The 17959-nt window shown below is 48.2% G+C and overlaps 1 protein-coding gene across 1 annotated transcript in view; it reads right to left on the bottom strand.

The window, feature by feature from the left end:
- LOC132885528 (obscurin-like) overlaps positions 1–17959 on the bottom strand; it is a 607458-nt gene that overhangs the window by 36723 nt on the left and 552776 nt on the right. The window contains exon 26 of the mRNA XM_060920272.1: positions 5156–5428. Within this exon, the coding sequence (XP_060776255.1) occupies positions 5156–5428 (273 nt within the window). The remainder of the gene's footprint in view (positions 1–5155; positions 5429–17959) is intronic.

Genomic DNA, 17959 nt, shown 5'->3' with positions numbered 1-17959 from the left:
GTGGTCCGTATATGAGGACCAATTGGAGCTGTGCAGCACCATTCACAGTAAGATGTAGACATTCAAAGGATGATACACTGACAGGATGTTCTTTGACCACGAAATCAGAATGGTGTATAATGGCAAGTCCACCACCGCGGCCATGGCCGCGGGGCTTGTAAGTGTAGGTGTATCCAGGTGGGGTAGCTTGGTTGAAGCTAATAAAATCCTGTTGGCTCTGCCACGTTTCTGTTAGGCATAGAAAGTCCAGTTTTTTCTCTGAGATTATGTCATGAATAAAAATAGCTTTGTTGTTTATGGACCTAATGTTTTGCAGCATGAACAAGGCTGTCCTGTTAGTGGGTGCAGAGCTGTCCATGCAGGCCAGGCTCCGGAGATTGGCAGGTGGTGGGCGTGACTTATGTTCAACACAACTCTGCAGGGACGCAGCGCACCTGACCACTGGGATAACCGAAGTCATGTTGGTGTTAAAAACAAACTTGTGGCGAACAGCCCTGTGCACATAGGGTGGTCGACGCAGGAGGTGGAGAGATTTAATAACCTTGAGGCAACTTGGAGAAGACAAGAAGACAGTGTTGAGTTTTAGGAGTTCACCTACGGTGTATTTTATCAGCGCCATGGCGGCAGAGGAGCACCGGACAATCACAGACACCTTGCCAGCTAGCTTGGTTTGCTAACCAACGCTACACCCAGGGGAACAGCAGCAGAGCAAGATGCGGACTGACAAACAGACAGTCCTGTGGTGTAACGGTGAAGGTCGGCGGATAAGGTCGAAGTATATCCTATGCGCCGAAAGCGAGGAGGTAGGCAATCCACAGTTTTGTGTGAGAGTTAGGAGGCTGAAGTAGTCCAAGGCTCGTGTCATAAACTGTATTTCCCTACACAGCAGCGAAACAACAGTTTCAATGCAGGTGAGGTGGAACAAAAACAGCTTAAAACAGACGCGGCTTATGATTGTAGAGAGACGAGATCAGAGATCTGTAGTTAAAAGCGAGGTGTGAGAAGTGGCAACAAACATGCCAGCGTCCTCTCGGCAACAGGACTGCTGAAGTGCCCTTGAGCAAGGTACCGAACCCCTCACTGCTCCTCAGGCGCTGTAGTATGGCTGCCCACTGCTCTGGGTGTGTGTGTGTGTGTGTTCGCTACTTCAGATGGGTGAAATACAGAGGATGAATTTCACTGTACTTGAGTGTGCATGTGACAAATAAAGGCCTCTTCTTCTTCACATGTCTGTTTTTAATGCAGTGTCGCCTGAGGCCCCAAAGATCAATGGCATCGAATGTTGGTTTTCATCCTTGTTCCTTGTGTACAGTGATTTCTCTGAATCTTTAAATGATATGTCCCATAAATGATGTGATCCCCAAATTCTTTGCAATTTTACATTGAGGAACATTATTCTTAAACTGTTGTGCTATTTGTCTTTCACAGAGCAGTGAACTCCTCCCCATGTTTACTTCTGAGAGACTCCTCTCTCTGGGATGCTCTTTTGATATCCAATCATGTCACTGACCTGTTGTCAAGTAACCAAATTAGTTTTTTTTAGCATTACACAACTTTTTCAGCCTTTTGTTGCCTCGTCCCAACTTTTCTGAAGCGTGTTGCTGGCACAAAATTCTCATCTCATTATCTCTAGCCGCTTTATCCTATTCTACAGGGTCGCAGGCAAGCTGGAGCCTATCCCAGCTGACTACGGGCGAAAGGCGGGGTACACCCTGGACAAGTCGCCAGGTCATCACAGGGCTGACACATAGACACAGACAACCATTCACATTCACACCTATGGTCAATTTAGAGTCACCAGTTAACCTAACCTGCATGTCTTTGGACTGTGGGGGAAACCGGAGCACCCGGAGGAAACCCACGCAGACACGGGGAGAACATGCAAACTCCACACAGAAAGGCCCTCGCCGGCCACGGGGCTCGAACCCGGACCTTCTTGCTGTGAGGCGACAGTGCTAACCACTACACCACCGTGCCGCCTAAAATGTTCATATACCAAATAATTGTATCACCTAAACTTGCTTGGTAGCTGATCACATGCACAGTAAAGTAGAAGTGCCAGCCAAAAACAGACTTCAAATTCAGTTGCTTGCGCTTGAAAATTTTACCGGGGGGGGGAGCCCCTAAATTGTAATCTTTCATAGGGCCCAAGATTTCTAGCGGCGCCCCTGTTAACCCCAATCTTTCATTCGAAACTCACATTGATAACATTACCCGGATAGCTTTCTTTCATCTCTGAAATATTGCTAAGAAATTTAATGTTCCTACATGACGCGGAAAAACTAGTTCATGCTTTCGTCACCTCCAGGTTAGATTATTGTAATGCCTTACTGTCTGGATGTTCCAATAAGTGCATAAACAAGCTCCAGTTAGTTCAAAATGCCGCAGCAAGAGTCCTTACTAGAACTAGAAAATATGACCACATCACGCCTGTCTTATCCACACTGCATTGGCTCCCAATCAAATTTCGTATTGATTATAAAGTACTACTATTGACCTTTAAAGCACTGAATGGTCTCGCACCACAGTACCTGAGTGAACTTCTGCTCCTCTATGACCCACCACACCGACTTAGATCAAAAGGTGCAGGCTATCTGCTGGTACCTCGTATAGTGAAGGCTACATCAGGGGGCAGAGCCTTTTCTTACAAAGCCCCACAGTTATGGAACAGCTTTCCAAGTAATGTTCGGGAATCAGACACAGTCTCAGTCACTACGTTTACATGCACATAGAGAGAATCGAATTTCTGCCGTTGCTCGACTGAAATCGAAGTTCAAAATGCCATGTATACACCTTAATTCGGCTGAAATTGAACCGAACTTGATTTCTTGGAATCGAGCTACACGACCTAGATTATGCGATTTCTGCCGAGCTAGTTAGTGCATGTATACCCTATTGAGCTACGTATTCGAGCTACTTACTTCAGCACTGCCCCTTCCGGAAGTGACAAGACCACAAGGGAAACACAACAGCCTCGGTCGGCATGACAACGAATCATGACAACGGCATGAATCTTTTCTTTTTGTGGCATTGTTTGCACTGTTAAAATTTAGCTCACTTACTGTATCACCAAATACATCTGTACAGCTGTTGCATAGCTGTGAATTGTGTCGAAAAAACAGCCTCGGTCGGCATGACATTTCACCTTAGCCGCCCACTTTATTAGGAACACTTCTGTTCGTACATACAAACTACAAACACTCTTCTTAGAGTTTATTTTATTTTTAAAAGGGACAGTGCACAAATTAAACATTATCCTTGTGGTCAGGACAGATGTCTGTACCAGGTTATAGCAGTGCATGCTAATTTCCACCTGTAGTCACTTTGTTTATACTCTTGAATAGCTCTTCTTCATGACGACAACCGGAAGTGTACCAACACGATGGGGCGTGTAGCGCCACCTGTGGCTCGGGTGCACAATGCACCTCATAACAATAGCTCGATTTAAACACTGCATGTAGGATTGGATTTCTCTGGCACCCTGCTGGGACCTTCCGCTCGATTACCGACAGCAGCTCGATTTGGATGTGCATGTAAACGCAGTCAGTGTTTAAGTCTAGGCTGAAAACATATCTGTTTAGTCAAGCCTTTTTTTAAATGGTGTTTATGAGGTAAAGGAGTAGATCTGGAGGGTCCTCAGACAGAGTGTTTTGGTAAACTGGGATGTATGGATGCTGTCAGTCCCCACTCGCTTGCTCACTCGAGTTTGTTGAAGGTGTAGTGGTTGGCTGCTTTATGTCCTGGGGCTCCCTCATGCCTGTGTTACCTTCTGGCTCTCCCCTTTTAGTTATGCTGTCATAGTTAGTTGCCGGAGTCCCTGCTTGTACTCAGTGCAATATGTATACTGCTCCTACTTATTCAGGTGACATACCTAACAACCTGTGCTTTCTCTCTCTTCCCCCCCCCAAAATCTGTCCCTCTGAGTTACATGTCGGTCCTGGAGATGCTGACCTCTTCTGCTCCTCGGACCTGCCTGATCCGTCCTGGTGCCCTGTGTCTGGTTGGAGTCTCATCACATTGCTCCTGTGGAGGGCAGCCCCATGTGGACACTTGGGGGTCGCGCCTGGAGGACGCTCTGGACTCTTGCAGTGGTGCTTTTGTGGCTGGGGACGGTGGTTGACTTGCTGACTTTAGGACTACGGTTGCCGTGAACGGTTTTGCGCTCGGGTTTCCGTCGGTGGGGGGTTGATAGCATCAACGAAGCTGACTTTGTTAGGACTGTTAATGTCATAGTCATGTTGTCTGTTGTTGCCCGGATGGGGATGGGTTCCCTTTTGAGTTTGGTTCCTCTCGAGGTTTCTTCCTCATGTCGTCTGAGGGAGTTTTTCCTTGCCACCGTTGCCACAGGCTTGCTCATTGGGGATAGATTAGGGATAAAATTAGCTCATATTTTAAGTCGTTCAAATTCTGTAAAGCTGCTTTGCGACAATGTTTATTGTTAAAAGCACTATACAAATAAACTTGACTTGACTTCATCAGCACTCTACAAGACAAGAACGGCTGATGTCCAAAAATGGTGAAATTGAACAATCTCCTTATCTCCTTAATCTCATTCCTATAGGAATGAGCCACTAACAATGACTGCCAACATGATGAGGATGAAACCAGAATTAAAACAGATGGCTATCCACCCTAATTAACTACACTAATTAACATTAATCATATGAAAAAATAAAACACTGTTTCTTCTTAAAAGAAAATAATTAAATCACATGAGCAGCTTCCTTCTACATGTAAATTTAAAAAACACACATCAGTTCACACAGAGCTTCCTTTTAGCTCCCATAGTGTGGAACTCGACCCAAAATCCCTGGCTGACAGACACAAGGCAACATGTTGTTGAAACTAAACAAGCAAACGGGCATCACAAAATTCAACAACTTCTGACAACAGATACAGAGAAGTCCAATAAATGTCCTTAGATGTTTCTGTATGTTTGATAAGCATTTCATACAGCAGGTTAGAGATGATTTTATAGTGCGGTTATGTCACTGTATGGCATCCGGTTAGGAGATAATTCTGTGTGTGTGTGTGCTGGGGTAATTAATGTTTCATCATGAAGATGAAATGCTGTAGTGGTCTGTGATAGAGTCCTCTGTCACATGTGAAAAATGCATGTACACACTTTAAAATGTATATGTGAGATAAAACACACCTGATACAGTCAGTGTAACAGCATCACTGGTGTCTGAGCTCCGAGAGTCACTTATTCTCCTCCCACTGCAGGTGTATTTACCGCGGTCATCATTTCCTGCTGAATCAAGACTAAACTCCTGTGTTGTTCGGGATGAGAGTGTGTTATCATTCCTCTTCCAGCTGTATGTCCACTCAGTGTCTCTTCCTCTCTGTATCTCACATCTGAAAGTCACTGTCTCTCCTCTGAACACCTCCTTATCAGGCTTTATAATCACCACAGGTTTAGGACTCTCTGTGGAAAAATAAATACTACTGTTTTTATGTATGAATTAATTCCCAACACCATTATTTAAATGAATAGTAACATTTTAAACTGAACACAGTAAATCTGCTCACATGTAAATGATTAAACTCTGTCAGAGGTGGACTGAGTCATTTTAACAATCTCTACTAATGAATTAAATGTAGATCACAATTTGAAATTAATCAGATTAATGGACTGAAAATGTAGATCTTTTTCACTATTGATTGATGTCTGAATGACAGTGTGTTTGCTCTCCTGTTTTCCTGATTACTCATCATTAGGAACACTGAGTGTCAGCAAGGGAACAAGAAACTAAAGGGAAAAGATTCACAGTAATGCGAGAAATAACTGACAGGATCATTTGTTTACCCTGTTAACAGGTATATTTAATATAAAAGAAAACCATAGCTCTGTAATACACACCCTTACTCATCACCACACACACCTGTACACACACACACACACACGTTATCACGTCATAACCCCTGATACACACTCACTCTCTCATTCTTTCAGATTCTACAGCCTCTTACACTCAGGGGTTCAGTATAAAAGTTCGACCCTCGTCCTCTTCACTCATTCACACTCAGGCAGGTCTCGACTCGAGCATGTTGATGTTTCTGAAGCAGTAACTTTATGAAGCCCCTTTTACAGCCTCTGAGATGCTTTTTAAAAGAGTTTTACAGGTTTTGTTGGTGACATTTTCCCCCAAATCTAAACTAGTGTTGTGACCAGGGCTCTACAGTGCACACGTTTCACTCGCATTTGCGAGCGAATTTTTCGGCATGCGAACGACGAAAAAAAAAAAAAAACATGCGCATTCGTGCGAGGGCTTCTTGTGGCTGACAATTTAGGAAAGCACTGAGCACAGACGCGACAAGTTTAACATTCTAAAATATATCAAACGTTAAACTGCAAAGTATGTAAATCCAGCACTGGATAGCCTACCTAATATCATTTTTTACACTAGAGACAAAAAAAATTACATCAATGTGTTCATCAGAGCCTTGTAGTGCTCAATGTGAAAGAATTTTGTGAATATCTCCTTCCGTTTTCGTGTAAATCCCCATTGTTTGGACGGAGCACTCTGAGAAAATCCTGCACTTTCTGTGTGCCACTCTGTGCTTCTGCGCTCAGCGTGCGGGTGGGGGAGGGGCTGCTCGCTCTCTCACACACACAGAAGGGAGGGGCTGGTCGCTCTCACACACACACACACACACACACACACACACACAGGAGGGAGGGGCTGCTTGCTCTCTCTCTCTCTCTCTCACACACACACACACAGGAGGGAGGGGCTGCTCGCTCTCACACACACACAGGAGGGAGGGGCTGCTCGCTCTCTCACACACACACACACACACACAGGAGGGAGGGGCTGCTCGCTCTCACACACACACAGGAGGGAGGGGCTGCTCCCTCTCTCTCACACACACACACACAGGAGGGAGGGGCTGCTCGCTCTCTCACACACACACACACACACACACACACAGGAGGGAGGGGCTGCTTGCTCTCACACACACACAGGAGGGAGGGGCTGCTCCCTCTCTCACACACACACACACACACACAGGAGGGAGGGGCTGCTCGCTCTCTCACACACACACACACAGGAGGGAGGGGCTGCTCCCTCTCTCACACACACACACACAGGAGGGAGGGGCTGCTCCCTCTCTCACACACACACACACAGGAGGGAGGGGCTGCTCCCTCTCTCACACACACACACACACACACACACACACACACACACACAGGAGGGAGGGGCTGCTCGCTCTCTCACACACACACACACACACAGGAGGGAGGGGCTGCTCGCTCTCTCACACACACACACACACACACACAGGAGGGAGGGGCTGCTCGCTCTCTCACACACACACACAGGAGGGAGGGGCTGCTCGCTCTCTCACACACACACAGGAGGGAGGGGCTGCTCGCTCTCTCACACACACACACAGGAGGGAGGGGCTGCTCGCTCTCACACACACACAGGAGGGAGGGGCTGCTCCCTCTCTCACACACACACACACACACACACACACACACACACAGGAGGGAGGGGCTGCTCGCTCTCTCACACACACACACAGGAGGGAGGGGCTGCTCGCTCTCTCACACACACACACAGGAGGGAGGGGCTGCTCGCTCTCTCACACACACACACAGGAGGGAGGGGCTGCTCGCTCTCTCACACACACACACAGGAGGGAGGGGCTGCTCGCTCTCTCACACACACACACAGGAGGGAGGGGCTGCTCGCTCTCTCACACACACACAGGAGGGAGGGGCTGCTCCCTCTCTCACACACACACAGGAGGGAGGGGCTGCTCGCTCTCTCACACACACACAGGAGGGAGGGGCTGCTCGCTCTCTCACACACACACACAGGAGGGAGGGGCTGCTCGCTCTCTCACACACACACACAGGAGGGAGGGGCTGCTCGCTCTCTCACACACACACACAGGAGGGAGGGGCTGCTCGCTCTCTCACACACACACACAGGAGGGAGGGGCTGCTCGCTCTCTCACACACACAGGAGGGAGGGGCTGCTCGCTCTCTCACACACACAGGAGGGAGGGGCTGCTCGCTCTCTCTCTCTCACACACACACACACACAGGAGGGAGGAGCTGCTCGCTCTCTCACACACACAGGAGGGAGGGGCTGCTCGCTCTCTCTCACACACACACACACACAGGAGGGAGGGGCTGCTCGCTCTCTCACACACACACACAGGAGGGAGGGGCTGCTCGCTCTCTCACACACACACACACAGGAGGGAGGGGCTGCTCGCTCTCTCACACACACACACAGGAGGGAGGGGCTGCTCGCTCTCTCACACACACACACAGGAGGGAGGGGCTGCTCGCTCTCTCACACACACACAGGAGGGAGGGGCTGCTCGCTCTCTCACACACACACAGGAGGGAGGGGCTGCTCGCTCTCTCACACACACACACAGGAGGGAGGGGCTGCTCGCTCTCTCACACACACACACAGGAGGGAGGGGCTGCTCGCTCTCTCACACACACACACAGGAGGGAGGGGCTGCTCGCTCTCTCACACACACACACAGGAGGGAGGGGCTGCTCGCTCTCTCACACACACACACAGGAGGGAGGGGCTGCTCGCTCTCACACACACACAGGAGGGAGGGGCTGCTCCCTCTCTCACACACACACACACACACACACACACACACAGGAGGGAGGGGCTGCTCGCTCTCTCACACACACACACAGGAGGGAGGGGCTGCTCGCTCTCTCACACACACACACAGGAGGGAGGGGCTGCTCGCTCTCTCACACACACACACAGGAGGGAGGGGCTGCTCGCTCTCTCACACACACACACAGGAGGGAGGGGCTGCTCGCTCTCTCACACACACACACAGGAGGGAGGGGCTGCTCGCTCTCTCACACACACACACAGGAGGGAGGGGCTGCTCGCTCTCTCACACACACACACAGGAGGGAGGGGCTGCTCCCTCTCTCACACACACACAGGAGGGAGGGGCTGCTCGCTCTCTCACACACACACAGGAGGGAGGGGCTGCTCGCTCTCTCACACACACACACAGGAGGGAGGGGCTGCTCGCTCTCTCACACACACACACAGGAGGGAGGGGCTGCTCGCTCTCTCACACACACACACAGGAGGGAGGGGCTGCTCGCTCTCTCACACACACACACAGGAGGGAGGGGCTGCTCGCTCTCTCACACACACACACAGGAGGGAGGGGCTGCTCGCTCTCTCACACACACAGGAGGGAGGGGCTGCTCGCTCTCTCACACACACAGGAGGGAGGGGCTGCTCGCTCTCTCTCTCTCACACACACACACACACAGGAGGGAGGAGCTGCTCGCTCTCTCACACACACAGGAGGGAGGGGCTGCTCGCTCTCTCTCTCACACACACACACACACACAGGAGGGAGGGGCTGCTCGCTCTCTCTCTCACACACACACACACACACACACAGGAGGGAGGAGCTGCTCGCTCTCTCTCTCACACACACACACACACACAGGAGGGAGGAGCTGCTCGCTCTCTCTCTCACACACACACACACACACAGGAGGGAGGGGCTGCTCGCTCTCTCTCTCACACACACACACACACACACACACACACACAGGAGGGAGGAGCTGCTCGCTCTCTCACACACACACACACACACACAGGAGGGAGGGGCTGCTCGCTCTCTCACACACACACAGGAGGGAGGGGCTGCTCGCTCTCTCACACACACACACAGGAGGGAGGGGCTGCTCGCTCTCTCACACACACACACACAGGAGGGAGGGGCTGCTCGCTCTCTCACACACACACACAGGAGGGAGGGGCTGCTCGCTCTCTCACACACACACACAGGAGGGAGGGGCTGCTCGCTCTCTCACACACACACACAGGAGGGAGGGGCTGCTCGCTCTCTCACACACACACAGGAGGGAGGGGCTGCTCGCTCTCTCACACACACACAGGAGGGAGGGGCTGCTCGCTCTCTCACACACACACACAGGAGGGAGGGGCTGCTCGCTCTCTCACACACACACACAGGAGGGAGGGGCTGCTCGCTCTCTCACACACACAGGAGGGAGGGGCTGCTCGCTCTCTCACACACACAGGAGGGAGGGGCTGCTCGCTCTCTCACACACAGGAGGGAGGGGCTGCTCGCTCTCTCACACACACAGGAGGGAGGGGCTGCTCGCTCTCTCACACAGGAGGGAGGGGCTGCTCGCTCTCTCACACACAGGAGGGAGGGGCTGCTCGCTCTCTCTCACACACACACACACACAGGAGGGAGGAGCTGCTCGCTCTCTCTCTCACACACACACACACACACAGGAGGGAGGGGCTGCTCGCTCTCTCTCTCACACACACACACACACACACACACACAGGAGGGAGGAGCTGCTCGCTCTCTCACACACACACACACACACACAGGAGGGAGGGGCTGCTCGCTCTCTCACACACACACAGGAGGGAGGGGCTGCTCGCTCTCTCACACACACAGGAGGGAGGGGCTGCTCGCTCTCTCTCACACACACACACACACACACACACACAGGAGGGAGGGGCTGCTCGCTCTCTCACACACACACACACACAGGAGGGAGGGGCTGCTTGCTCTCACACACACACAGGAGGGAGGGGCTGCTCCCTCTCTCTCTCACACACACACACACAGGAGGGAGGGGCTGCTCGCTCTCTCACACACACACAGGAGGGAGGGGCTGCTCCCTCTCTCACACACACACACACACACACACACACACACACAGGAGGGAGGGGCTGCTCGCTCTCTCTCACACACACACACAGGAGGGAGGGGCTGCTCGCTCTCTCTCTCACACACACACACACACACAGGAGGGAGGAGCTGCTCGCTCTCTCACACACACACACACACACACAGGAGGTAGGGGCTGCTCGCTCACACACACACAGGAGAGAGGGGCTGCTCGCTCTCTCTCACACACAGGAGGGAGGGGCTGCTCGCTCTCTCTCACACACAGGAGGGAGGGGCTGCTCGCTCTCTCTCTCTCTCTCTCACACACACACACACACACACACACACACACACACAGGAGGGAGGGGCTGCTCACTCTCACACACACAGGAGGGAGGGGCTGCTCGATCTCACACACACACACAGGAGGGAGGGGCTGCTCGATCTCACACGCACACACAGGAGGGAGGGGCTGCTCGCTCTCTCTCTCACACACACACACACACACACACACACACACACACAGGAGAGAGGGGCTGCTCGCTCTCACACACACACACACACACACAGGAGGGAGGGGCTGCTCGCTCTCACACACACAGGAGGGAGGGGCTGCTCACTCTCTCACACACACAGGAGGGAGGGGCTGCTCGATCTCACACGCACACACACACACACGCTCTCACACACACACACAGGAGGGAGGGGCTGCTCGCTCTCACACACACACACACACAGGAGGGAGGGGCTGCTCGCTCTCTCTCTCTCACACACACACACACAGGAGGGAGGGGCTGCTCCCTCTCAGAGAGACACAGGCTTGTAGCCTCATGGCAGTGTAACGAGTAATGGCCTGTATTGTTGTAAGTGTGTGTGTTCAATGTTGTGTACGTGTGTGTTTTCAGCCTGCGCCTTGCTCCCTGTCTGTAGTTGCGTGCATTGCCTGTCTTGCACTGCGGTGGTTCCCACGGTAGCCGGGGGGGGTTAGATTTTTTTGCCGTTCTGCCATGCTAGTGCGTTTTACCGGGACATGAGATTTCAGCATTTTTATTCTTCTCGGTCTGTAGCTTGAATAAGCTTAGACTCACTGAATAACACTTTCAATTAAAGTTGAGTCTGGTGCTTTTGTGCTGACGCTACAATAGCCTACTATCACAAATATCCCCTGTAACATTTCCCGTTTTCTACTCATCTTTCTGTGATTGCCCTTCTTTCCCACGGTTGTATGTTGTGGGTGTGGCATTAGGTGGGAAAAGTGCTTTTTAGGGATTCATCAGATCATTCAACTGAGAGATAACAGAGCTGGTTCGGACCAAGCTGAGAAATATATTCGTTTTTTAAAAAGCAATGATGGTGGAAACAAGAATAAAAGAATGGACGAGGAAGAAAGTGTAGTGAAGAAAGCTAGAACGACGGGAGAAGGTGCGGGAAAATTATATAATGAGATGGAAAGCACACACCCCAGTGCAAGCATTTAGATGGGAAGATACAACATAGCAGAAAAACAAATATACAGTATATACAAATGGTGCATGTCACAACACAGCAGAAAAACAAAGAATATATATACAACTGGGTGTGTTGAGTTGCAGATGTTAATTGCACATTAGTTATAGAAACTCAGTTCAGTTACAAAACTCAGGATATTGCACTGCATTTGGTATTGCATTGTATTGGGTATGGATGTAAAAGTGTAGAAATATAAATATAAAATATACAAAAGCTATAAAAACTAAAAAGTTGCTCTGTGAGGTTGCACTGTAATAAGTATTGCACTGTATCAGGTAAGTGTGAGAATATTGTCCTTTTAGGTGCTTGTTGGTGCATTGTTGCACCTGCCAGAAGTGGCATCAGTCAGTGCATGTAACTGGCCTTTTTCACATTACGTCACTTGCAGAAGAACCTCACATCCGTTTTCAGCCTTTTGAATGGAAGAAGAGGCGGCATGCTAATCTGCTGGCTAACAAGTAGCAACCATAGAAAGTCAGTAAACTCCCTTTCCAAAACACGGCAGATAGGTGACTAGAATGGTCGCTAACAATACGTAATGATAAACAACAATGCACAACATTATCACAGTTTTGTTAACATATGTTGCCGCCGTATACCTCTTCTTCCATTCAAAAGGCTGAAAACGGATCTGAGTTCCCCTGCAAGTGACGTAATGTGAAAAAGGCTAATTGTTCAAGGTGGTTATGGCCTGTGGGAAAAAAACGTTTTTGAGTCTGTTGGTCCTTGCTTTGATGCACCTGTAACGCCTGCCTGAGGGCAGCAAGTCAAAGAACTCAGAGCCAGGGTGGGAGCTGTCCTTGATGATGTTGTTAGCTCTGCTGAGCTCTGCTCTCTGTTTAGCTACTGTTTGTTCAATCATTCAGTTGTTCGTTATTCATTTGTTCGTTCATTCATTCATTCTCAATTGAATTTTGCATTTTATGTGTTGGTGTGTCTAAGGTTTGCGCTGCAATAAACCTTTAAAATGAAAACCTACTTGTGCTTGCGCCCCCATTTTTTCCCTGTGCTCCTAAAATTTTTAACTTGGGAGCACGTGTGCTCCTGAAAAAAAAAGTTAGTGTAGAGCCCTGGTTGTGTCACCAGTTCACCTCACACCAGCACTGCTCAGCCATGATCACACTGTCTCCCTTTAATAACTTTCATAAAATCAGTGAGTTAAGAGTTCTCTGTATGTAGTTGTCTAAATATTGCTATATTTTGACACTGTACAAACATCATTTATATATTCAGTGTTGTGATTATGCAGCTCTTCAGTCTCTTTCTCTTTTATATATGGTTTTATTTTTATGGGTGTATAGAGTAAAAATAATTTTGGAAAAGTAGAACACAAAATGCAAAACTACACATACAGTCTTTACTGAAAGACATATTGGAAATGTTACATCTTGGGTTTTTGAAAGAAAGAAAGCACAACTTTATTCATCACACACTTGTGAAATTTCCTGTCTGCATTTAACCCATCTGAAGCAGTGAACACACACATGCGAGCAATGAGCACTCACACATACCCAGAGCAGTGGGCAGCCATGCTAACAGTGCCTGGGGAGCAGTTGGGAGTTAGGTGCCTCGCTCAAGGGCACCTCAGCCCAAGGCCGTCCCATATTAAACTAACCGCATGCCTTTGGACTGTGGGGGAAACCAGAGCACCCGGAGGAAACCCACACAGACACGGGAAGAACATGCAAACTCCACACTGAAAAGCCCCTGCCGGCCACTGGGTTCAAACCCAGAACCTTCTTGCTGTGAGGCGACCGTGCTAACCACTACATCACCATGCTGCCCCATGGCGGTGGAGTGGTTATTTATTTATTTATTTATTTATGTTTTAATTGAACACTTGTGTTTTGCACAAATGCCAAAGTGGGTAGTGTTGCTGCCTTTTACTGACACACACACACATACACACACAGGTAATCAGTGAGCAGCACACTCAGCCAGACTTTGGAAGCATTTTGCTGCCTATAAACTCCATCACTGATCACTCAGGGTTTTTTTTTTTTCCTGAAAAAAAAAATCTAATTTTTCTGTTTTTTATTTATTTATTATTTTTTTAATGTGATGTGTTTGTTTGTTTTCATTCACTGACAAGTGTTCTTTTTATACAGCAATAATCATATTGCTATGGCAACGAGATTGTTTTATTTAGATGTGTGTTATTTAGCCGAGTGAGATTTAAACTTTTTAAAAGTGAAGTCTGTTGATTTGTGGACAGAGCCGGTTCAGACCTCCATGGGGCCCTAGGCAAAATTCTGCTAAGGGGCCCTCTTAACTGAACCCCAAAATGTTCAACAGTCGCACCTGACATCCAGTGCTTCCACTCATCCCCCCTTTAAACATATTGTACTAGTGTCACCACCTGTTGGTCTAACTCCAAATAAATACAGACCAAATCAGACCAAATCAAATCTAACTAAATGTGTAACAAATTACTCACCATTAAAAATGTCCCTTTCTGCACTTTCTGGATGCAAAATCATCAATAATGTCGTCATATGATATAACACATATTGCTTGTGTGTTCAGGACTACCCTCATGCTGCTTCAGAATGGCGTTGGTATTTGACCAGTCATTAACACCTTCTATTATTTTGTTTTTTTGTAGAAAAGAGCTTACAGCAAAAACAATACACAGCGTTATTTTTCACTGAGTATGAAAGCCAGCTCATGGTAATCTTTTCAGCATTTGACAGCCGTCTCTGTAATAATCCTGGATGGAACCCTCTTCTGGACTTGTCTTTGGAGTAAGAAAAATCTACTCTTGGCTTGAATGGACCTCTGCGCACTAACTCAGTCCACATACAGTCCGTTAAGACTGGGGGCCAGTCTGCTGGATCATTTGGTGGAGCAGAGACTGTTGCTTTCGGGTCTGAGCTAGCTTCTGATGCTTGCTGTGCACACGTGGTTGTGTGAATAGTGGCTGAGGCTGCCTGTTCTTCCCCTGTGTCTGTACTTGACAACGGTAGCTGTACTGGACCTGTGCTGCTGCTTGTACTGACTGAGGCAGCTGCATATGACTCATCTGTGCTGGTTGAAGGTGGCTCATCTGCGCCTGTCCTATCTGGTTCTGTCCCTCCACTGGCTGACTGGCTGGACTCTGTGCTGCTTGTTAGAAACTTAAGCATAGCACCTGTAAAATATAGATACAGTGGTGCTTGAAAGTTTGTGAACCCTTTAGAATTTTCTATATTTCTGCATAAATATGACCTAAAACATCATCGGATTTTCACACAAGTCCTAAAGGTAGATAAAGAGAACCCAGTTAAACAAATGAGACAAAAATATTATATTTGATCATTTATTTATTGAGGAAAATGATCCAATATTACATATCTGTGAGTGGCAAAAGTATGTGAACCTCTAGGATTAGCAGTTAATTTGAAGGTGAAATTAGAGTCAGGTGTTTTCAATCAATGGGATGACAATCAGGTGTGAGTGGGCACCCTGTTTTATTTAAAGAACAGGGATCTATCAAAGTCTGATCTTCACAACACATGTTTGTGGAAGTGTATCATGGCACGAACAAAGGAGATTTCTGAGGACCTCAGAAAAAGTGTTGCTGATGCTCATCAGGCTGGAAAACATTACAAAACCATCTCTAAAGAGTTTGGACTCCACCAATCCACAGACAGACAGACTGTGTACAAATGGAGGAAACTCAAGACCATTGTTACCCTCCCCAGGAGTGGGCGACCAACAAAGATCACTCCAAGAGCAAGGCATGTAATAGTCGGCGAGGTCACAAAGGACCCCAGGGTAACTTCTAAGCAACTGAAGGCCTCTCTCACATTGGCTAATGTTAATGTTCATAAGTCCACCATCAGGAAAACACTGAACAATGGTGTGCATGGCAGGGCTGCAAGGAGAAAGCCACTGCTCTCCAAAAAGAACATTGCTGCTTGTCTACAGTCTGCTAAAGATCATGTGGACAAGCCAGAAGGCTATTGGACAAATGTTTTGTGGATGGATGAGACCAAAATAGAACTTTTTGGTTTAAATGAGAAGTGTTATGTTTGGAGAAAGGAAAACACTGCATTCCAGCATAAGAACCTTATCCCATCTGTGAAACATGGTGGTGGTAGTATCATGGTTTGGGCCTGTTTTGCTGCATCTGGGCCAGGATGGCTTGCCATCATTGATGGAACAATGAATTCTGAATTATACCAGCGAATTCTAAAGGAAAATGTCAGGACATCTGTCCATGAACTGAATCTCAAGAGAAGGTGGGCCATGCAGCAAGACAACGGCCCTAAGCACACAAGTCGTTCTACCAAAGAATGGTTAAAGAAGAATAAAGTTAATGTTTTGGAATGGCCAAGTCAAAGTCCTGACTTTAATCCAATCAAAATGTTGTGGAAGGACCTGAAGCGAGCAGTTCATGTGAGGAAACCCACCAATGTCCTAGAGTTGAAGCTGTTCTGTACGGAGGAATGGGCTAAAATTCCTCCAAGCCGGTGTGCAGGACTGATCAACAGTTACCAGAAATGTTTATTTGCAGTTATTGCTGCACAAGGGGGTCACACCAGATACTGAAAGCAAAGGTTCACATACTTTTGCCACTCACAGATATGTAATATTGGATCATTTTCTTCAATAAATAAATGAGCAAGTATAATATTTCTGTCTCATTTGTTTAACTGGGTTCTCTTTCTCTACTTTTAGGACTTCCGAAAATCCGATGATGTTTTAGGTCATATTTATGCAGAAATATAGAAAATTCTAAAGGGTTCACAAACTTTCAAGCACCACTGTATGTAGGTCAAACACCGACTAGCCCCGTCCCTCCCACCCGGAGAGGAGAGTTACCTGACTGCTGTTCCCGCTGTTCATTTTCATGCAGTTTCTTTTTCCTTTTTTCACTCCCCGAGGGATAACTCTGCTTCATCTTGCTAGGTTGATGCACATGCACTGGGAATCTGACGTGCGCGAGCAGCGCGACGGACGGTCACGTCGTCACTTTTTTTTTCTTCCCCCACGGGGCCTCTGAGTTTGCAGGGCCCTACGCAACGTGCGTAGTGTGCGTATTGGGTGAACCGGTACTGTTTGTGGATTTTGTTACCAGTAAAAATCACACGGTTACAGAACATTTCTGATTAGATTTTTAGAATTAGAAGCATTTATTTAGTCACATGTACATTACAAACCTGGAAGAGCACTGTAGCTGTACTGGTGTACTGTGTTAAATTGTTGGAGGGAGGATTGGTGACTAAGGCCCTGGTCACACTACAGCTCACAATGGGTTTGCGAATACTTGACAATGAAAATTTGGTAGCATTGCCACTAATTGTGTGATACATGGTGAATGTTCTCCAAGCTTCGCGAGTTGTATTTTTTGGTGTGACTCCACCTCGTGAGTGGCCAAAAATGTCACGAAAAATTTCTGTGCATGCATTGAAATTTGGTGGTGATATTTTCATCGGCAAATTAAGCAGCAAATATTCGCAGATGGTTTGGGAATATTTCCAGAAGCTTGGGGAACCTTTATTGAGCCTCTTGAGATGGATTTACCTCAAATCCATGTCCCCGATGCTTGTGGGTGCCTCATCAACACAGGGACTCAGCATTGCCTCACCTCTGCTGAGACTTGAAAAGTGCATTTAAATTCAGAGATCCTTCAAAGCACGTTGTGTGCGCTCTTGGGATGCAGTCATTATGGGAAACACCTGATGCTGATTTGAGCACAATCAGCACATGCATATAAAGACGCTGTTTTCACAGAGATGCAGTAGTAGACAGATTTTTTTTTTCATTTCGGTTGAGCACCACCCAA

This window comes from Neoarius graeffei, chromosome 1 (assembly GCF_027579695.1).
Source record: "Neoarius graeffei isolate fNeoGra1 chromosome 1, fNeoGra1.pri, whole genome shotgun sequence".
Lineage (NCBI taxonomy): Eukaryota > Metazoa > Chordata > Actinopteri > Siluriformes > Ariidae > Neoarius > Neoarius graeffei.
This window is presented reverse-complemented; position numbering and strand designations above follow the sequence as displayed.